Here is a 23,710-nt window from a genome sequence, read left to right on the forward strand (position 1 = left end):
CTGACACCAAACCCTGGATTCTGAAACCCTGGAACACCAAAGGAGATGTGATATCTTCTTTCACTTGAATAGAGTTTAAAAGTAAAATGAATTAAATAAAGTAAGACTACTAATAGGCAAAGGATAGAAGAGTTGATCTTTTAAGGCATCCTCTTGCCTCTACTATTCGATTAATTACTGCTATTATTTGTGGGGCAGTAAGCACTCCTCTATCCCCTGCTTAATATTCAACACCTGAGATAGTCACCTATACCTCCAACTATAATCAAGAGCGATAATTTTATGCTGGTTTCTCTTTTCTACCAAAGTCACCAAATTGATTTTCATGCATGTACTCAGGTACAGGATGAGTTAAGAGTGTCCCAAGAAAGAGTATGGTTTCTAAATCACCTCTTCTTGCTCATCCTTTAACATGGCAGCACCAGGATGCCACATGCTTTTTGCTCAGTTTCTTCATGGCTGTCTTCATTTCAGCGTTTCTGAGTGTGTAGATGAGGGGGTTCAGCATAGGTGTGATCACCGTGTAAAAGACGGAGAACACCTTATCCACAGAGAGGCTGCAGAAAGGCCTCAGGTAGATGAATACACACGGCACAAAGATCAGGCTGACCACTGTTAAGTGGGAGGCACAGGTAGAGAGTGCCTTGCTCTGGCTCTGACGGAAGCGAGCTCTCAGGGTGATGAGGATGACAGCATAAGAGAAGAGCAAGACTAAGAAGCAGACAAGAGACAGCAGACCACTGTTTGAGACCATCAGTACCTCTACCACATATGTGTCCATGCAGGCTAGCTTGATGACTTGTGGGACATCACAGTAGAAGTTGTCCAGTTCATTGGGGCCACAGAAGGGGAGCTGGATGACCAGTATGACCTGTGTGATAGAGTGAATGAAGCCCCCACACCAGCAGGCAAAAACCAACTGAAAGCAGAGTTGGCAGTTCATGACTGTTAGGTAGTGCAAAGGATTACATATGGCAACATACCTATCATAGGCCATGACTGTCAGCAGAAACATCTCCGTGGCTCCCAGAAAGTGCAGGAAGTAGATTTGAGCTAGGCATCCTGGAAAAGAGATGATCTTGCCCTGCCGTAGAAAATCCCCTAACATCTTGGGCACAGTAACACAGCTCAGGCATAGGTCAATGAAGGACAGATGGCCCAAAAAATAGTACATAGGATATTGGAGTAAGCGAGCATCAGCTCGCACTGTTACCACTATCAAGAGGTTTCCCAGGACAATAGCCATGTAAAACAACAAAAATAAGAAGAAGAGAAATAGCTGCAGCTCCCACGAGGATGATAGGCCCAGAAGAACAAATTCTGTCACCTTTGAATTGTTTTCTTTTTTCACTAAGTCAAGAATACCAAGTGACCTAGAAGAATTAAATTAGAACAAGAGAGGTTTAAGTTAGACAAAAGGGGGGAAAGTCATCAGATTTTGAATCTGATGTTTATAAGTCATATTCTAAGAATGAAAACTTCAGCAACTTCTGTGAGGTAGGAAATGTACATTTCTATATAAATAGAACAAGGAATATTTTGTATCTCTTCCAACTTTTTATTCCTGCAATGCCTTTAAATTGTATTTACAACCAACGAGGAAGATAGACAATGACCTGGGCATGAGATGATGAGAGCATAAAAATAATTTCATTTTTTTACATAGATAGAATCATATTCTTTAGGGACAAGAGTTCTGGAATGAAGTATCTGGATCCAATGCCCAATTCTAATGCACCAATGGAGTGATCTCAGGCAAGGTATTAAACCTGAGTTTTATTCTTTGTTTATTCAGTCTAACACAGGGATAATATATCTCCCAAAGCTGCTTTGGGAATCAAATGTAATCTGTCTTTGAGCAACAAACACTTTCCCCAAAAAATGACTAAGTCCTTCAAAGTGAGGAAATATTGCTTATTTGCCTTTGTACTGGTACTCTAGTGCTTACTGCATCATAATTTGTCAAATTGATGGAAGAATATTTTTTGCTGTGAATTGCAATGTACAAAGGTTAGTAGTTATTAAAAATGAGCATGTTAAGAAACAAATTATTTAGGAAAAATTGGGAAGTTTGTAGAGATTAGGTTAGAAGAAATAAAATCTTTACCTTTATCGTTTAGGAAAACAACAAATTCAGGATGAGTAGGATAGTTGCTGGGACATACTAATTACCAAAATAAAAAACAAAGGCTGTGATCCATATCATTGAGGCATATACAAAAGAGGCTCACCATGACGCATTTTGTAGGGAAGGATAATAAAAATGAGAATTATGCTGCTTTTGGACTTTTCAACACCCATAAATCCACTTAAGAGAAATAAAGAACATACTAAGATATTGTATATCCATTACTCCTGCCCTACACCTACAGTCACCTCCAACATGGGGTGGGAATATCTTGGATTACAAATGAAAAATCAGGAAACATTGATACATTTTTTCCATTGAAGCACTTAAGAATTAGTAGATGCTATCTGTCCAGATTAGGATACTTTCCATCTAGAACTAGCTCTAGGCAAAATATTAAGTGAGACAGAATTTGTATTTTTCTGTCCTCAGTACTAGTTACCTATTCAATGTTGCACTTGGTTCTTTCAAATCATTCAGGGAAAGTTATCTGATAGTCATTCAAACTAGGTGTCAAGGATTTACATAGACAATGCAGAAAAGTACCTGAATTTCAAAAAGAAAAATTCTTAATACCAAGAAATTTCTCTGTATACATTATTTCAAGATAAGCAGGCAGAAGACAGATTTGGAGGCCTAAGGAACTTTTGGATGTCTCTTTCACACCAAATATGGGACCATCCTCTTCACCTGCTTTTGAGCAAGGAAACGAAAGTCTCTGTGGAAAGACCCAAATGTGGCATGAAGGGGAGAGAACAAAAATCAAGCTCTTTACCCAGTCGAGGACTATTTGTGGATAGCTGAGCAGCTATTATAGTTTTTCTAATCAAGGAACCAGGGAGATCTGTGCAGAAAATACTAAAAATGGAAGTAAAGTTTTCCTCATGAAAGTTGTTGGGGATTTTTTCAAATAGAGCACATAGATTGTTAGTTTGCCTGTTTATTTTTGCCTATTGTGAACTAAAACATTCTCAGAAAAAGAAACTTCAAAACAATGGTGGAAAGTGATCTTCTAGTTGGAGTTTAAATGCCATGTGAACTCCTTTTGAAGATATCTGATGTGTTTTCTAATTTCTTCTGAAACACCAAGAAATAGACATCATTCATTGAAGATGGGCATCATCTTTCTGCTCTAAATAAATCTTTTTGGCTTTGAATTATTGCATTTTAAATTGGGGGAAGTGAAGAAGATTTTTTTTAAAAAGCAACAAAAAGGATTTAAGAAATAGAAAATAAAGTCTAGGAGGAACTATTGTAGAATTAGGTAGTCTTATCACAATATTGCATGAATCCAGTGCCTTGTTATATACAGTTGATCCTATTGAATCCAAACCTTGTAACCACCTTCGAAGACACCACCAGTCCTAGAATTCCCTGCTGCTATAGGAATTTCATTATTATGTGAATGCACCTAAGAGTATAAATCTAGAAGAAGAAATCTCCAATGATTTCTTAAATGTAAAAATAATGAATGACAGAGTGTATCCAGAAAAAAATACAGACAACTGGGGGTATAAAAATGGTTTCAGAGACAAAAAGAAGAGCAAGGGGTGGTGAGTGGATCTTTTAGTAAATATATCTAAGAAACTTACATCATTGCATGTCAGGAGCTACGTGGGTTTAAGGGAGGGATATATTACCCTGTTATTCATCTCCCAGCCCCTTCTTCATAGTTCCAAGCCAGCAAAATGAGAAATTCTGAGAAAACCATCACAGTTGCCCAGTCTGTGCATAACTGCTTTCTTATACTAGTAAGTCAAGCCCTAATGGAGAGCTGGCTGTACAGATTGGAAAGATCTCTCATCCCTAGGGCTCTGGGTATGTCTGAGGCTTTTATAGTCCTTACGCCACTGCTCAGCTTAATGAGCCCTGGAATTCCCAAGGCTGCTGCTGTTTGAATTGTCTGCATCTCAGTTCTTGCTAGAAAGGTGACCTGAAACAGTCAGACCTCATTGCATAACACAACTCACCCCTTTTACCTACCTTGGATTGACTAATTTGACACAAGGTATACTACCAATTTTCCACATGTCAATCTGTACCTGAGTAAAATGTTTCTCACAGGTTTCTATCTCAACCATACATCCTGGAGTGGGCTAGGCTGGATGATATATACCGAGTTATCACTGGAAACTGTAGAAGCAGAAATACCCTTCAAGGTGCTACAGAGCCTTAATACAATACCCAAGTCTCCTGGCAACACCTCAACATTTTACCTAATTGGTGCCTGGATCTTATACAGAAAATACAGCTGTTGTCATTAGCAATTTAATATTTTTATAAATTGCTGCTGTCGAAGTACAATTTTTAGTTATTACAAAATGTAATTCTCGAGCAAATAGGTGATGAATACATGTCAAAAATTGCGCTTGAACCCCAGCGTGGCTCAGTTGGTTTCAGCATCGCCCTGTGCACTGAAAGTTCGCTGGTTTAATTCCCGGTCAGGACGCATGTCCAGTTTGCAGGCTCGACTCCCTGTTGGCAGCTGATAGACGTTTTCCTCTCACAGCTGTGTTTCTCTTTCTCCCTCTCCCTTCCTCTCTCTCTAAAAAAATTTTTAAAAATCAATAAAATTGTTTTTAAAAACTGCATCTAACTCTTTAAGAGGGATGGTAAGATGAGAAAGCCAATTCAAAAGATTTGTGTGACTTTACATGCTCAGAGTATAAAAAAAGAACACTGAAGTAAGTTATATGTAAATCAGTTAATGTCCTAATGGGAATATGGCAATACAACCTTAACCTTTGGGATTATCTTTTCTGCCATATTGAAAAGGAAATTAACATAATTTAGCAATTTTCTATTACCTCTAACTATGTAATTGTATGACATCAGAGATCCCAGCACTAGGAAGGACTAAGTTAAACAAAATTACATCCCCTAGAGTTAGATGTCCTTGAGTAAGCTTGTTAAACAATATTTTAATGTGACAATATGAATAAAAAGTCACATTTATACTTGGATTTCACTTAGGATAAAGACAGGAAGTACAGCATACCAGCAGAATAGTATCAGACATTTCTCTTTTGCAGAAGGAGTTGTCACAGCATTCCAGTTGTTAGACTTTTCCTTTTTTCTGCAAAGTGACAGCTCAGGGGGGAAAAGGTGAGATATACACAGGTGAGGATGTAGAATCCACCTTGATTAGAAGATTCAGGCCCATAGGAGTCAATAGCTCCTGTCCCAACACTGTCAGATTAGCTTCCAAAATCCCTGAAAGAGACATGTTCAGTCACTGGAGTCATTGCTCTCAAGAAAACCCAAATCTTAGACTTTTCACCAAGAATTAATAAGTCATTCATCATCTTACTCCAGATAAAAAATTTACCAATTAACTCATTTTTACCTAAGAAATATTTCCTAGTAGACTAGTTAACATTCTACCATTATTAGGTTTCCAATGAACAGAGCTAGGAAATTAACCTGAAGTAAAATTTCTTCTAAGAAAAAATTATTTGTGGGTACTTTAAGGTAAATAAAATGTAATTTCCTTCAAACTTCTATCTTTTATCATTTTATCATTTACCCCTTTATTTCAAATCCTGGCACAACCAGACACACTTTAAAACAAATAACTCTTCTTTGCTCTTAAAACTTACACATAAAACAAAAACATATTCATTATTTTGCATATACATTTGTGTTTCCTTGATGTATTTAGCAGTTTCAACCACTCATAAATAATAACTTTTAAGCAAAATAATTGCTATAGATTGAATGCTTGTGTTTCTTCAAAATTCATATATTGAAACCTAACCTCCAATGTGATGTTATTTGGAGGTGAAGGCTTTGGGAGAGGATTAGGGCATAAGGGTGGAGCGTTTATAAATATGATTAGTGCTCTGATTAGAAGAGACGTCCAAAGAGCTGCCTCACTTTTTCTCCATGGGAAGATACATCTATTAACCAGGAAGCAAGTTTTCACAAGACACCAATATGTGGGCACCTTGATCTTGGACTTACCAGCCTCCAGAAATATAGAAACTGAATGTCTGTTGTTTATATGCCACCCCATCTATGGTATCTTTGTATAGCAGCTCAAACAAGCTAACACAGTAACTCACTTTTATTTCCTCACCAGCATCAAGAAAAATAGGAGTTGATACTTATTTCTGTCACACACAAGCATCTCAGCAGATCAGCAATAAGCACATATTTTATGAATGCCTATAGTCACACACACCCCTCTTTATGTTTTGTAAAAATACCAAAATAAATATGTGCTTTAACATTCTCTAAAGATAGTTAATCACTCCATCAGTGGTAACCATTCTATAATATATTAAAATAGAAAGAAAATTTAAACTATGCCTGATAATCAATGTTTTTGCATTCTATCTTATTAAAAATTGTCTAGGTATCTAATATTAAGAAAGGATATTGGAAATTATGTATCAGATAACACATTGCAGACCAACACAGTTGATAACAGAAACATTTGTCAAAAATAAAATTCAATTTAGTTAAACACATAATTTTACATCTATACTAATAAAAGGGTAATATGCTAATTAGACTAGATAGACCTGATGTCTTCCAGACTTTATTTGGGACATCCTCACTGACAAAGCCGGGGCATGGCGGGCATTCAAACCACCTGCGACTCCTCTCCCAGGCCAGCCCCAGCACCAGGGAGTACCCCCACCCTGATCCGGGGTGGGGCTGGCCTACAAAGCCCTCGGCCCCTCCCCCGGCTGGCCCCACCCCCCAGCAGGGACCCCTCACCCTGATCCAGGGCCCCTTCAGGGCAAGCCAGCTATCCCTCACCCGTGCACCAGGTCTCTATCCTATATAATAAAAGGGTAATATGCAAATTGACCCTAACGGCAGAACAAACACTAGATCAGTCATGTGAGGTGCACTGACCACCTCTTGGTCCCTTCCCCTGCCAACAGGCTCTGATCACCCAATAGCAAACGGGGAACCAGGGGTAGGTGGCAGCAGGGAGCAGGGCCAGCTGTGGGCAGCTGGGGAAGATGGCCCTGATTGTAGGCCAGGCCTAGAGACCATACCCACATTCAAACTTTGTGTGCTGGGCCTCTAGTTTATATATATAAAAGCCTAAGTGACCATCTATATATATAAAAGCCTAAGCAACCATCGCAACCGAACTGACGACCAAACATGCTGCGAGGGGTGACAAGGCCAGCAGGGGGGGTAGTGAGGGATGACCAAACGACTGAACAAGCAAGCTGTGTGGGGTGACCAGGCTGACAGGGGGGTTAGTGAGGGGCGACCAAAGGACTGACCAGCAGGCTGCATGGGGCAACCAGGCCAGCACAGAGAGCAGTTGGGGGCCAGCAAGCCAGCAGGGGTGGGGCAATGAGGGGCAATCAGCCAGCAGAGGGGAGCAGTGAGGGGCAACCAGGCTGGTGAGGGGGGCAGTTGGGGGTGACCAGGCTGGCAGGGGGGGCAGTAAGGGGCAACCAGGCCAGCAGGGGGTCAGTTAGGGGTGACTAGGCCAGTGGGGGTGGCAGTTGGGAGCAACCAGGCTGGCAGGAGTAGCAGTTGGGGGTGACTAGGCCAGCAGGGGGGACAGTTAGGAGCAATCAGGCAGGCAGGCAGGTGAGCAGTTAGGAGCCAGTGATCCCGGATTGTGAGAGGGGTGTCCAACTGCTGGTTTAGGCCCAATCTGGCAGTCAGACATCCCCTGAGGAGTCCCAGATTGGAGAGAGTGCAGGCTTGGCTGAGGGGGACCCACCCCCCCCCCCCCCCGTGCACAAATTTCATGCACCGGGCCTCTAGTTTATATATATAAAAGCCTAAGTGACCATTATGACCAGTCGACGGGTCGCTATGACACGCACTGACCACCAAGTGGCATACATTCAATGCAGGAGCTGCCCCCTGGTGGTCAGTGAGCTCCCACAGCCAACCTCCTGCAGTCCCTGCCCCTGGCTAGCCAGCCCCAACTGGTCCCGATTGGCCACGATTGCTGACCAGGACGAGGAACCCCACCCATGCATGAATTCATGCACTGGGCCTCTAGTTTTTAATAATGTTAGATATGCAGAAGGAATACTAGCTCATCTGATAAGTAAAACTAGTAGAGGAAATTTATGAAGATCATATTAACCAGTTTTTTTTTATGTGAAAACAAAGCAAAATCACACAAAATATAAAATGTATGTTTGTTATATTCCAACCTATTATAAGATGATGGAGAAAAATACATAGCTCTTTCTAAACCAAAATGACCAAACCAAACTGATTTATCCAAGTGTTCATTATGAATACCTCTATCTCATGAAACTGGCTCAAATGAAAATATATTTTTATTCAACAAATATTACTGAACTGAAAATATATGCCAGGCACTGACCTAATGTCTGAAGTGATTAAGGCTTTAAATAGGATAGAAGAGGCACTTGCAGAGTAAGCGTTCTAATATGGAAGACAAGCAACACACAAAATAATTACAGATTTTTATAATTGCATTAATTAATTTGATAAGAGGCAAGTTAGATAACATAGTGACTAAAATACAGTGAACAAGAGAGAGCATGAGTTGAAAAGGTAACCAGAAGTCAGAACCTGCAGAGTTTTCTAAGTCATAGTGAGGAGTTTTGGCTTTGTTCTAAGAGGAGTTGAAAGAAATTGAAAAGGTTGTTAAAAGGTAACTGCAGTTATTTCATAAACATTTTTGTAATACCACTGGAAAATCCAGATAGGGGAAAACAGGAAAGCAGGTAACTGGCTGCCTCCCGCATCCAAAAAAAAAAAAAAAAAAAAAAAAAAAAGAACCAATAATAGCTTACACTAGGGTACTGGCAAAGAAAATAGGCATAAATGGATAGATTAGATATTTTAAAGCCATTAGACATTTTTAGGTATGGATTAAAAAGAAAACAGAAGTAAAGAGAAATTGCCAAACTAAGATTTTTTTAGAAGTAGAAATGACAGAAGTAATGAAGCAATGTTGGACTCTTTGGGTAATTTAGAGTCAGAGAGGTGAGCAAAAAACTGGAGTATCAAACCTTCATTTTCCCTGAGAGCATTCCCAACCATGACAAATTTGGGATTCATTTCAGAAGCTTTGTAAACAAGATCAAAGTTAAGGCCCATGATCTCCCCTAGATGAGGAGCCTTATAGGAGATACCCTGCACCTTAAGCTGACATACAAAGAGCTAAGCGTATTTTACATCCCAATTCTAGAGAACTGTAGGGAAGGTTGCTTTGACAATGAGTACAGGGGGAGAGAAAAAAGGAGAGAAAATAATCCTTGAGAAATTAGGGCCACAGAGAAGCCCTCACAGAGGTGGCAGCCTTGATGTACATAGTGGGAATCTCAGACTTTGCCTTTGCTTAAGGATGTCCCTAACAAATAGTGTCCTCAAGTGCCTGACAGTCACAAACCCAAATCCTCTGAGGAGGAAGGCGTGTTCCTCCTAGGTGTCAGAGAATCCCACAATGACTTTTTGAGAACAATGAGCAGGAAAGACAAAAACAACTGCATTACTTTTCTGTTTCCATGGGAATGTAACAAATTACCACAAATTGGTGGCTTAAACAAATAAATTTATCATCTTACAGTTCTGTACGTTGGAAGTTTGACAAGGTCTCACTAGGCTAAAAATCAAGGTGTAGGAGGCGTGCAATCATCTAGGGAGAATCCACATCCTTGCCTTTTCCAGTTTTTAAAGGCTTTGATGTGAGAAGTTGTTGAGCTCTTTAGTTAATCTTATCAGAATGCTGCCATATATCTCCTAGTTATCTGGTCTACTGAGGATGTTTTCTAATGCCACACCCTTTCCCAGAGTACGTGGTTTTTAAGATGCCTGAGATCAGATAAGCAAAGGACTCAAGAATAGGTAGAAACATCTGGAACTATGTCCACCATAATGTCAGCACTTTCTGCCTTGGATTACTAAGTGCATATGTTTCACTGGCTTTTCAAGAGCCTTTTTTTACAACCCCAAACACTATGATTGATTCACAAGCCTTTCCACATTAAATTATTGGACATACCACTATAACTTATATGTAATTGGTTTGTTTGTTTTGTAAGCCAACTGTATCCCAAAGAGAAAGATGGGGAGAGAGAAAGAGCATTAGGGATGGCTGTAAGAAAATAGTGTTCTTTTTTGGTTCTGAACAGTTAAGCTTTCAAAAGGACACAGCAAGGTGATATTTTTTTTTCCAAATTTTTATTAAGGTATATGTGTACATATCTTACCATTACCCCCCCCACCCCCACTCCCATACATGCCCTCACCCCCCCCCAATGTTTTGCATCCGTTGGTTACTCTTATATGCATGCATACAAGTCCTTCAGTTGATCTCTTATTTCCCCCACCTCTCCCTAACCTTACCGCTGTAATTAGACAGTCTGTTTGATGCTTTACTGCCTCTGTAACTATCTTTTGGTTCATCAGTTTATAATGTTTTTCATTATCCCCAAATGAGTGGGATCATGTGGTATTTTTCTTTCATTGACTGGCTTATTTCACTTAGCATAATGTTCTCTAATTCCATCCAGGTGCCTACAAATGGTAGTAATTCCTTCTTTTTTATGGCAGCATAGTATTCCATTGTGTAGATGTACCATAGTTTTCTGATCCAGTCATCTGCTGACGGGCACCTAGGCTGTTTCGAAATCTTAGCTATTGTAAATATTGCTGCTATGAACATAGGGGTGCATATATCCTTTCTGATTGGTGTTTCTGGTTTCTTAGGATATATTCCTAGGAGTGGGATTACTAAGTCAAATGGGAGTTCCATTTTCAGTTTTTTGAGGAAACTCCATACTGTTCTCCACAGTGGCTGCACCAGTCTGCATTCCCACCAGCAGTGCATGAGGGTTCCTTTTTCTCCGCATCCTCGCCAACACTTGTCGTTTGCTGATTTGTTGATAATAGCCATTCTGATAGGTGTGAAATGGTATCGCATTGTCGTTTTGATTTGCATCTCTCGGATAATTAGTGACTTTGAGCATGTTTTCATGTGTCTCTTGGCCTTCCTTCTGTCGCAAGGTGATATTTTAAAATAATTGTACTGGTTAATGGTTTCTTTCAGAGGAAATGAAAACAGAAAATATTTTTTACTTTCAAATATGAGTCATTGTGTTTATTAGCTGCCTTCAAACCCTTGTTAAGCTGACCAAACATAGAATCTCCCTCAATTGCAACTAACTCCCTCACAAAGTAATATTTATTTACAAAAGAAACATTTTGTATGTACAGGATTTCAGGAAAAATAAGGGTATGGGGCACATGGTAGAACAATATTATAAAAAAACAAAAATGTGAACTTATTATTTTAGCAAGTTTAGATGTGCAAATTCACCACTACAACATTGAAAGGAATAATAACACTGTGAGCCACTGGTTTTGTTTTGTGCCAGGCACCATTCTAAGTCTTTTACATGTGTTACTTTATGTACTACTCATGACAACCCAATGATTTCAGGTCAGAATTATTGTATCTTCAATTTACTAAGGATGAAACAGGCACCCAGAATAACTTAATTAGTTGGAGATGGTATTTGATCCCAGGCAGGCTAACCAACTACAGCGCCCACACCCTTCTACTACCATAGAGAAGAAGGACCAACACTCTGGAATCAGATAGACTGGTTTCAAACCTAAGTACTGTCACTAACTGTGTGAGCTTATGCAAATTACTTGTGTGAACTTAATTTTTTAATATATAAAGTAGAGCTATTGACAATACTTTTGTCACTGTGATGAATAAATGAGAGTAACCAGAGTAAGATCTTATAAATACAGTGTATGTAATTTATTTCAGTTAATATTATAAATATCTTTCTTTTGTGAAACTCTTTGCCATTTACAAAAGACTTTGCATAGTCTCTCAGTTCATCCTCACAAATAATTTGTATAATAATTTGTGTAATTTCTATATTACATTTTTCATTTTTAAGACAATTACTATACAAATTATTAAAAATATTTAATAAGTAAAATATGTTACTGAGTGAAAAAGGCATATCATGAAACACTATTATCATATAAGCTTACTTAAGTATTGTGTGATGATATTATGGGCAATTTAGATTCTTTTTTTTTTCCTTTTTTATGTTGATGTCTGTTTGTTTCCTCATTTTTTCATGATAAACATGTATATTTTATTTAATGAAAAAAAAAAAGAATGGGAAGTTTAAAATGTAATGATTAGCCTTACCTGGTTTGGCTCAGTGGATAGAGGGTCAGCCTGGGAACTTAAGGATACTGGGCTTGATCCCCAGTGGGTGGCATTCAGGAGGCAGCCGATCAATGATTCTCATCATTGATGTTCCTATCTCTCTCCCTCCCTCTCTGAAATCAATAAAAACATATTTTTAAAATGTAATGTTTAGAAAGGGATATGTAATTTAGAGTGGTACTTTCAGATGTATTACTTACTTAAGCTTTCCCTCTACTTTATGAATTAGGAAAAAATAATGCTACTGTCTTTTGGAGGTCCTGATAACATATGCCTTTCCAGAACTTCTTATACGACTTTTATATAGGGTTCACTTTGTGGAAAAGAGTAAATTTTGCTCCCTAGTGCTTTTATTTTGCTCAGAATCAGCTCTTTCTCTAAAAGAGAGAGGGGTTCTTGGCAGAAAACTCTGGCTTTACAGTTTTTGGTCTGGATGCTTGGGACAGAAAAAGAGAGGGAATAAAGAAACATATTGTGCAATAAAATGAATCCAAACAGGAAAAATTTCTCCAGGGACCTCCTATCTATATTTTCCTATCTCTCACCTGAGCCCCCTGCTTGCCACTAGTATAAGAACAAATTTTCACTAAAGAGAGTTTGAATTATGATGCTTTGAATACCTATATTTCATTTACTTTTGTTTCTTTTTAACAACCTATTTCAAATGTTCATCTCTTTAAAAAAAATATAAGCCAATATATATATATATACTCTAATCATCTTAATAAAAACAGACACACTTTTAAAAAAATAACCATTCCACCAATTCAAAAGAAGAAAAGAATTCAGACTTAAAAGAACAAATAATATTTTGTATTAAATAATTCAGTTAATCTACATTTTACCCACTTGAATGATGAAAACAAAAAGGAAACTCAAGATCTATCCATGGACCCAGAATTGTCATAGACATTAGACTTAGATTTAGCTCCTTATAATAGAAACCCAAGTAACAGCAGCTAATGCAAAATATTTAGTTTTTTTTCCTCCCATATAAACTTGTAGAGATAGGCAGTCAGAGGTAGTCAGTTCTAAGATGCCAACAGGGACTCAGATTCTCCTGGCTTTTTGACAAACCATTTTTAGTACATATTTTCATTCTCAAAACCACCTTATTATCTGAAGATGGCAGCTAAAGCTTCTAACAGCAAAAGCTTTTGATTGAACTGAAGTGTCACATGATCCCTTACATACAAGGAAGGCTGTCATAATTTCATTTTTCAAGCTGAGCACATTGCCACCAAAATAGAATTGAGGCTGTATTAATCAGGAAATAAGAAAAGTGGATAGTAAGTATGCAGCTAACATACTCTGATACACATGTATTAGCTGTAAAATAAGTAAACAAATGATGAAATAAGTAAAAAAAAAATGATGAAATTTTAGAAATAGCCCCTTTTCTCAATGTTATATTTTGTTTATATACAAAAACACAAGAAGAGAGACAGATTTAGTGGATAGAAAAGTTTTGAAAGACAAACATATTAATAAAAACAATAAAATGAGGCTCTATAGAGCCTAAGATTTTAGTCAAAATTGATGAATGGGTGTGAAAAAATAAACATAAATTTGTTTCTCCAATCCTGAATAAACAAAAGCAACTCATGTGATACTTTTTAAGAAATGAATGCTTGGGCCGAAACCGGTTTGGCTCAGTGGATAGAGCGTCGGCCTGCGGACTGAAAGGTCCCAGGTTTGATTCCGGTCAAGGGCACGTACCTTGGTTGCGGGCACATCCCCAGTGGGGGGTGTGCAGGAGGCAGCTGATCGATGTTTCTCTCTCATCGATGTTTCTAGCTCTCTATCCCTCTCCTCTCTCTTCCTCTCTGTAAAAAATTAATAAAATATATTTAAAAAAAAAAAAGAAATGAATGCTTGGGATAAATGATGAGAGAAATATTTTAATATTGCCATAATTAAGCTTATGCAATTGTTACTCCAAAAAAACAAAGCCATAAAACTATATATCCAAAAAGAGTTTCAGTCAAGTCAAGCATAATATGAATTACAATGTGGGGGACACTTCTCTTTTGGGAATATTAAATTACCAAACCCAGTCCTGGCTCCGATTTTATGACTTCCTCCCAGAAATCTCTTAATGGCTTATATCTTCTGGAAAAGAAGATCCAACCATTTAGATAGAAATGATTTCTCTTTCTTATTTCTTCTCCTCTGCACTCCTAACCTCGAATTTAAGTTCCAGTTCCCTCCAGTACCTCTTCAATCATCCTGCTACAAAGGAGCTTAATTTTAAGAATATTGGGAGGACTGAGAGGAAAGAGGTAAAAATGGTGGAATAGTGGGTCACTCTTGTGAGAAAGAAAGAATATGATCCTGGAAAATGGAGAAAAAAATTGTTCTTTCAGGTGTTAGGAGGATATGATACAATAGTGAGAACTAAAATCCCCAAACCAGACTGAAAAAGAGGAAATAATAAAATAGAAAAAGTTATTGAGAGGGAAGAGAGAGAACAGTGAACTTTTGGGGAGAAGTTAAGAGCTTAGCAAAGCACTCTCCTCTTTGCTCTGGCTGGTCCCATGTGGGAGAGAGGGCACAGCCACTGGAGAGGAAAGAACCACAGAAGAAAGGGCTTTTACGCCTTTCCTGCAGGAGAAAGTGAGAAAAAATCCTGAGAAGTTTCAACTTGTCTCGGCTGCCCTTCATTTCCTCTGCTCAGTGGTAAACAGAGTGCCAGGTAAGTTTTGTGGACAAGGTGGGTGAGCAAGTAGTGAAATTAGCAAACAAGAAAGCAAAAGTGGAGACCCTCCCCCTACAGTGCCCCTGGCCTTTTTCAGGGGAGGCTGGAGGCCTCAAGCTAGGCAGGGGTTAGACAGAACTTAAGGGGAACATTTAGGTTAAAGTTTGTCACAATCGAACTGTCCAAATGAGGAAATGTCATTGTGGAGCATTTAAGTGCTGCCTCCAGTAATACCATCAAAGTTGATTTCCTAGGGACAAAGGACCACTCCACAACCCAGAACTGTTCTGTATTCCTAGGATCTCTTCCCCAAGGCCCTGTGTCTCCTTGGGCTGAGATGTATTCCAGATCCTAAAATCTCCCTAAATACTAGATTAGAGAGGCTAATTCAAGAGGAATGGGGCATGCTATTAGACAAGTCAGGGACTGCAGTGTGGGCTCAAGAAACAGCCTTTCAAACATTCCAGAGTAGCCATTGAAATAGAACGGTGCAGCATTTGAGCGTATTGAGTGACATTCACAATGAGACTGGTAGTTTTTCAAGGCTGAGTCAACCAGATGATGAATTCCCCAGGCCCTTTTCCTCAGACTTCCTCTGAACTTTTCACTGAAGTCTGAGGCACATACAGCTATGATGCTCCTAGCTGAAGGAATAGGACTTGAGGAAAGGCAGCTTTATGCGATCACCCAGGCAGGTTATCCTCATGGCAAACTCAAGGGAAAGTGTCCAAACCCTCCTTTGTCCAAAGGCATGAATTCTGAATAATCCCAAACCCTGTCAGGAGGACAGTGCCCTTCACTATGGTTAACTATCCTCTAATTCCCCCAGAGGACCAGCCTGCTCTCCTGCCTCTTCCTATCTTTTCAGTGACCTAGATCGGAGATATATGATTACTGCTCATTTCATGCTAGGGAATTGGAGGCCTTACCATTGGAAAGGAATAGTCAGCAGTGAGAAAGGGTCAGTGGGACCTCCTCCCTCTGCACTATGTTCTAAACACAAAAAGTATCACAGCTTTGTTTTTCCCTTTTACTGTGTTTTCTATTTCATTCTCCCACCCACTTTTTCTACTTGCTTTATATTTCACCTGAACTAACTTTTACTCTCTCTTTAAAACTCAACATAAACTCAATGGTAGAATTCACTTGGAATGTTTCTTTAGTCCTGCCTGACTACTTTTGAGTGCAAAGACCATCAGATTTGGAGGCAGAATACCTGGACTGTAGCCACAGCTCTACCACTTTTACTCCTGTGACCTCAGGCAAGTCACTTAACTTCTTTGACATTTGTGAGTAAAATAAGGCTAATATTGGGCCCATGTATATCACTTGGCTAAGGATCAAATAAGAGTGTATGTTAAAAAAAAAAAAAAAAAGAGTGTGCCCTAACTGCTTTGGCTCCGTGAATAGAGCATCAGCCTGCGGACTGAAGGGTCCCAGGTTCGATTCCAGTCAAGGGCATGTGCCTTGGTTGTGGGCACATCCCCAGTAGGGGATTTGCAGGAGGCAGCTCATTGGTGTTTCTCTCTCATCAATGTTTCTAACTCTCTATCCCTCTCCTTCTCTGTAAAAAAAATCAACAAAATATATATTTTTTAAAAGAGTGTATGTTCAGATCTTATTATGTTTGTATCATTACCATTTGTTTCTCCTCCAATCTACTTTGTAATAAGTAAAGTTGCTGCCCAGTCTTGAAAGTAGCCCATTCATAGCTCACAGCTCCCCTCCAAAGAAGTTAGAAACCTGAGCTGATGGTTCCCAGCAGGGGAATTGGGAAGTGACACCCATTTCTCTGCTGAGATCTCTCACACGTTGCAGGCTCTTCTTGCTAGTCTGTCTCTGTTTCAGTCTCCACTGGCTTTCTGTCTGCATGGGGGCATAGCTAAGTGCTCATAGCTTGAGTCCTCTGCTTGGCCAAATGTCTCCTTTATATTGTAATCACAGAACTGTCCCACACATATTGTGTTTTGTCAGTATCAGAAGGCCCAGACCTGGGATTGTTGGCTTTTGTAGGATTTGACCCTCATCTTCTGTCCTCTCTTTCCCTAGAAGTAGGACCAATGATGGAAAGACCTCGGTTCTCCTTCCCTCTCCTCTCACTCTTACTGCTGGCCTTGATGAGCCTCGGCTTGATGAGCTGGGCATGGACTGCTCCCAACTGCACCATAGGAGACAGCTCCCTATTACCTAACATCTCCTACTACATCCCATTCTGTACCTTGGCCCCAGGACTGCACCTTTTCGCATCATGCTCCAATATCAAAAACCTGGCTCAGACCCTGAGAGTAGTGCCCCAGGATACAGAGGCATTATGTCTCCAGGGCACAGTTACCGTCCTGCCTGCTGGTGCCTTTGGACACTTCCCCACACTACAGCTTCTGAGGCTGCAGCTGGGCACCATCAGGATTACATCTGGGACGTTTCAAGGATTGGACCAGCTGCAGCACCTTTCCTTTGAGCATCATGCTCCCTGTTGCCTGAGCCTGTTTCTCCCTCCAGATGCACTGGACCCCCTCGGATTCCTCGACACCCTTTCCTTCCATGGCTACTGCCTGAATGATAGCCAGGATATCCAGTTGCCCATCAGCCTTAGTCGTCTAACCCTGAGGCACAGCTGTCTGAAAGACCTGCAGGAATTGCAAGGGCTCTTCCCAAACCTTGTCTCTGGCTCCTCACACACACCCAGCTCTAGCCCACCGACTCCCTTCCTGGAGTTGCTGGATTTGTCTGCCAACCTGCAACTGAGCAGTGTGGGTAGCCAGGCTCTGCGAGGCCTCCAGCTCCATTCCCTGAGATTGGATGGCACCCCACTAAGTGCATTAGACCTTTTAGGCTCAGGACTGCTCCACATGGACTCCCTCTACCTTGTGGGGACCAGTGCAAAAAAACTGCCTGGGAATGTGACGGGTTACTTTGCACTTCGTGCACTTGACCTCGGGAGGAACCAAATCCGGAACCTGGAAGGTGAAGATCTCCTAAGCTGCCACTCCCTGGAACTCCTCAGCCTTCATGCCAATGGCCTTCAGTTACTTCCCTCCAGTTTCCTGAGTGCCCTGCCCCAGCTTCAGAGGCTCAATCTGTCAGTGAATAAGCTGGGCCCAACCTTGGTGCTCCCAGGAGGGCTGGCCAGCTCAAATCTGAGAGTGCTAGATCTGTCTCACAATGAGCTCTGTGTGCTGCCCTGCAGGGCCTTCTCCTCTCTTCCTCAACTCCAGGAGCTCTGGCTGAGTGGTAACAACATCTCCAACTTATCCAGGGAGAGCCTGGAAGGACTGAGGTGGCTGAAAACCCTAGACCTGAGTTGGAACCAAATTAAGATGCTAAAGCCAGACTGGCTCTCCCCTCTTCCTGCCCTTACTTCACTGAACCTCCTGGGCACCCATTTAGAGCATATCTCAGGCAGACAGCTCCAGGGTCCCCTGAAGCTGAGCCATCTGAAGCTGGGTTCCTCTAATATGCTGGAGATCTACCCTCCCTGGCCTCCAGCACTGCTCAGCTTGGAGTTATGGGCAGAGAGTTCCATAGTGTTTAGGGTCCCCAAGGGAGAACCCTTCTTGTTCTTGGAGAACTTTACCTTACAAACTACCTATATGTTGCTGCATCCGGTCAACGCCACACTCCATTTCCCTTCCCTGCGTCATCTCACTCTGCGAGGCTACAGCACCTTCATTTCCTCTCAGCCGAAAGTCTTCCTAGGGCTCCCTGTCCTGGAGCACTTGCACTTCTGGTCTGATCACAGTGGCGCAGGAGATCTGCATCTATTTGGGATGCCCAGGCTGCGAGTGCTGGAGCTGGGGGACTTGGATGTCCTCTATAATGCAAGATCAGTGCAGCTGGAGACGCTACTGAAAGAGCTGCCTCTGTTACAGGTACTGGCATTGAGCAACCTGAACCTCGGGAACCTCTCCGTCTCCAGCTTCAGGGGCTTGGGCCTCCTTCGGCTGTTGCTGCTCAACTCCGAATGGGCCCTGGGGTTGGACAGCAGCCTCCAGGAACTAATCCCCCAGATGCCGCAATATGTTTATTTCTCAGATGTCACCTTCACCTGCCAGTGTGAAAGCTCTTGGGTGGGGCCTTGGGCAACACGGGCCCCAAACACCTTTGTGTATGGGCTGGAGAAATCCATCTGCAAGGCCAATGCCTCTGATTACTCCAAGACGCCACTGCTCACCTTCCTTTCTGGTCACTGCTCACATGATTCTGAGTTTCAGGCCTTTCTAACCAGCATCACTCTGGTGCTCCTGCTGACCTTCCTTGCACTGCTTAGCTGTCCTAAATGGCCCTGGCTTCACCGCCTGCGGACCCTATTTCATGCCTGGTGGTGGAAATTGGGTGGGCAGCACCCCAGAAATCAATTCCACTATGATGTCTTCATATCCTATTGTGAGCAGGACCAAGCCTGGGTGCTGGAAAAACTGGTTCCTGAGCTGGAGCAGCCTCTTCCAGATGGCGAGGGCTTGAGGCTATGCTTGCCTGAGAGGGACTTTGGGGTTGGGCAGGACAGGATGGATGCTATGGCCGCCAGCATGGAGAGCAGCAGAGCCATCCTCTGTGTGCTCAGCCACCAGGCCCTGGGAAGTCCCTGGTGCAGTCTGGAGTTGAGGATTGCCACCCACACCTTGGTGGCCAAGCCTGGGACTGCTTGCCTTCTGCTCCTGTTTCTGGAACCTATTGATCGGCGGCAGCTGCATAGCTACCACCGCCTGGGCCGGTGGCTGCAGAAGGAAGACTACTTTGATTTGTCCCAAGGGAGGGTTGAGTGGGATGCCTTCTGTGAACAGCTCCGGAAAAGGCTAAGGAAAGCTGGGCAAGAGAGAGAGGATTAGGGACTCTGGAAGAGAGTTTCAGCCAAGCCAGAGGACTCCCAGCAGGGACCTGGACCCAGCACATCTCAGGAGGGCAGGCTCAGAAGGCAGTGCTCTACAGGCAATGCTCAGCTCAAGCCGACTTGCCACACTAAAAATGACACACGGAGAAACCACATTCCAATGGGATAACATGTTAGCACTTGGAAACGACATATTCATTCAAAAAACAGTTGTGATACCTGCTAGTCCTCTGAACACAAGGCATCCCCTAAAAAAGAATATATAAAATGTTTTCTAGAACCACATCTGCATTTTGCATAATAAATTCATTCTAATGAATTTATGAGAGTAATGTATTTACTTGTTTGGTTTAAAAAAAAAAGTATTTTATTCTAGTGGAATGGGGCAAGAATCAATGAGGTATTTGTGTTGAAGCTAAATTGAAGCCATATTTTCAATTCACCAAAGATCCAAAATTTTGAAGAGGCTCTCACAATAACAGTCTTACATGGGGAGCACAATAGTTTTGATTCTATATTACCTGTGAGGAATCTGAGTACATAAAGTTTATGTGATTTATGACCTTGGTACAGCTGTATATCACAAAGTTTGGCTTTGGACCCAGATCCTCTAAGTCACATCCATGACTACGTTCTCCACTCTGTCTTTCAGTTATCTCTAACCAATGACAACTTACCTTCCTACAAAGTTAAAGCAGGCAAACAGCTTCCCCTGCCCGCAAATCTGTCAAAGCAAAGGCACCAAATAAACTTGTGTGTGCTACTGCCACCTCCTGGTCATATCTGTTTTCCTTGTTCAATTAGGGAACACCAACCTCCCTTCTCCCTGTCCTCCCCACCCCCAGTCTTTAGCTCATTGAATGAGTTCCACAATTTTTTTCTCTTTCAGGAAAAAATAACAATTTCTTCAGTTAATAGCAGACTATTTATAGTCCCATGGCATAATTCTGGGATTTTGCTGACCAATCCACAATCCAGAATTCCTTCGCCCGCCCCTTTGTCTGCTTTCAACTAATGACCCTTAGAAAACATGGTTCATTTTTGTCAGTGTTGATGAAAACCTCAAGTTCTCATTAACCTTACTGTTTTCCATTATGGGTTTATTTGTTTGTTTATTTCATTGATGTTATCTGGATAGTTTTCTTTTTTTCTTGACACATCTTAGATTCATATAATGGAATTTCAGTATTAAAAGAAATTTGCTTCTGATACTTAAATCCTTTCTACTACTTTCCCAGCCTGTATCTAACAAAGTCATGATGTAAAGTAGTCTTCTGAAGCAGCTTGTGCCATCACCGGGTAGGTTTCTCTGTAAGAAAGTCATCCTCCTTATTGAGTTACAAGGTGTTTCCCTATAACTTTTAACTATTACTTTTAATTCTGAACTTCGGGGATCAAATGGCACAAATTGTATTGCTCTTAAATAATTACCCTTCCACTGTTCCAATAGAACAAAGGAATTGTATTGTTCTTAAATAATCACCCTCCCTTTATTTCAGCTATTTAAATATCCCATTCCCTCCCACTGTTACTCATTTTTCGTACTTCTCAGCCCCTCTAAGTCCAAGTGCACTGCAGTTTGCCCAGGTACTGCTTAACCCCAGAACTTGTAAAGGCACAGTGTCTGATCTCTGTAGAATCAAACAGGATGAGATCATTCCCTCCATTTATACATTCTGAAGTCATATTGTGGCAAAAAATGTTGATTCAAATGTTTGATTTGCTTTTCTTTGGCTGTCAAGATTAAAAGGGCAAATTCACAAAACAAGTGAGGCAGTAGTTGACAGACAAGTCCTCATGGAACTAATGCAAAAATCCCAACATTACCACAGCAGACCTGGGGCTGGGATATGTATAGAATTATGGAAAGAATAGAATAGATGAAGTGAGTCTTTGAAATGTTTTATAAATTACTATTAGAGGCCCGGTGCACGAAATTCTGCCCTCCCTTGCAGGCCTGGTCCCTCCCAACTGCCCTCCCCTGATGGCCATCTTGTGGCAGCCATCTTGTGTCCACATGGGGGGGAGTGTCCCTCAGCCCAGCCTGCACCTTCTCCAATCTGAGACCCCTCGAGGGATGTCTGACTACTCATTTAGGCCCTATCCTACTGGCCTAAACAGGCAGTCGGACATCCCTCTCACAATCCAGGACTGCTGGCTCCCAACCACTCACCTGCCTGCCTTCCTGATTTCCCCTAACTGCTTCTGCCTGCCAGCCTGATCACCCCCTAACCACTCCCCTGCCAGCCTGATTGCCCCTAACTGCCCTCCACTGCAGGCCTGGGTCCCCCCAAACTGCCCTCCCCTGTAGGCCTGGTTCCCCCAACTGCCCTTCCCTGCAGGCCTGGTCGCCCCCAACTGCTCTCCCCTGCAGGCCTGGGTCCCCCCCAACTGCCCTTCCCTGCAGGCCCGGTCGCCCCCAACTTCCTTCCCCTGCAGGCCAAGTCACCCTCAAATTCCCTCTCCTGCAGGCCTGGTCCCCCCCAACTGCCCTCCCCTGCAGGCCTGGCTCCCCTCAACTGCCCTCCCCTGCAGGCCTGGGTCCCCCCCAACTGTCCTTCCCTGCAGGCCCGGTCACCCCCAATTTCCCTCCTCTGCAGGCCTGGTCACCCCTAACTGCCCTCCCCTGCAGGCTTGATTGCCCCCAACTGCCCTCCCTTGCAGGCCTGGTCCCTCCCAACTGCCCTTCCCTGATGGCCATCTTCTGGCAGCCATCTTGTGTCCACATGGGGGTGATCATCTTTGACCACATGGGAGCAGCCATCTTGTGTGTTGGAGTGATGGTCAATTTGCATATTACTCTTTTATTAGATGGGATAGGCACAGTGTATGAAAACATGCACTCAGGGGGTCCCTCAGCCTGGCCTGCGCCCTCTCGCAGTCTGGGAGCCCTCAGGGGATGTCTGACTCATGCAGGGAACAGGCCTAAGCTGGCAGTTGGACATCCTTAGAGCTGCCACAGAGGTGGGAGAGGCTCCTACCACCGCTGCTGCACTTGCCAGCCATGAGCCTGGCTTCTGGCTGAGCAGCGCCCCCCCTGTGGGAGTGCACTGACCACCAGGGGGCAGCTCCTGCATTGAGCATCTGCCCCCTAGTGGTCAGTGCATGTCATACAACCGGTCCATCCGTCATTCAGTCAATTTGCATATTAGCCTTTTATTATATAGGAAGGATTTGCAATAACTAACTTCTGCCTTTCTCTTCTTGGGATTTGTAGAACCCTTTGCTTTTACATCTTTACTTCTAAATCCAGTATCATCTCTTCTGTGGGAAAACACAGCTGCCTTACTATAAGTATATATACTGACACTTCTGCTTATAGTTCAGGTTCTTTTTTTATTCATGTGTCTATATTTGTATAGTTCATATTCTGCTCTAAGGCTTAAGGCCAACTTATTCTTCAGCTTAGACCCAGGCCTTATTATCTTTCCTGATTCCCCTGGAGGTTGGACCAATTTAGACCTCAGTTAAAGGAATACTTTCTGAGATCTGGCCAAAATGTTCTCATTGTTATCCCTAGTTGAGGCCACTGGGGAAAGTTGGGTAACCCAGAAGGGTCAGAAACAAACCTTGACACGTTTATTAAAAAGTGTACATGGCCTGGAGCTCAGAGGAAGGCTTATGTGCTCACACAGAGTGCTCTGGGGCACCACCCCTCCAAGATGGGCTGCCCAGGACAGAGTAGCCATGGCTCAGAATGTGTTGGCTACATACTCTTCTTTAGAGGTAGGGGTGCAATTGATCCTTCCCAGATCAGGAAAGACCACAGTGCCCTTTACAACTGCATGTAACTATTTTTTCATGCTGTTTAAACAATATGCTCATTCTATAAGCATTAAGTAATTGCTATTCTTGATATTACTTTCCAACACTCACCCCCTTTTGAAAGCC

General features: G+C 42.1%; 2 protein-coding genes across 2 annotated transcripts; one reads left to right on the forward strand and one right to left on the reverse strand.

Annotated features, from left to right (window-relative positions):
* Positions 1-407: 407 nt before the first annotated feature.
* LOC308236777 (olfactory receptor 4Q3-like) lies at positions 408-4,158 on the reverse strand (the record flags this gene model as incomplete). Its single annotated transcript, XM_080646788.1, is given in 3 exon segments — positions 408-442; positions 445-1,373; positions 4,112-4,158. Coding segments are annotated over 3 exon segments (1,011 nt in total).
* Positions 4,159-17,054: 12,896 nt separating this feature from the next.
* LOC308254430 (toll-like receptor 11) lies at positions 17,055-19,817 on the forward strand (the record flags this gene model as incomplete). Its single annotated transcript, XM_080680530.1, has 1 exon — positions 17,055-19,817. One exon carries the CDS (start codon positions 17,055-17,057, stop codon positions 19,815-19,817), a length of 2,763 nt encoding a protein of 920 aa, XP_080536656.1.
* Positions 19,818-23,710: the final 3,893 nt, after the last annotated feature.

This window comes from Plecotus auritus (assembly GCF_963455305.1).
Source record: "Plecotus auritus genome assembly, chromosome: 1".
In the NCBI taxonomy this organism is placed as follows: Eukaryota; Metazoa; Chordata; class Mammalia; order Chiroptera; family Vespertilionidae; genus Plecotus; species Plecotus auritus.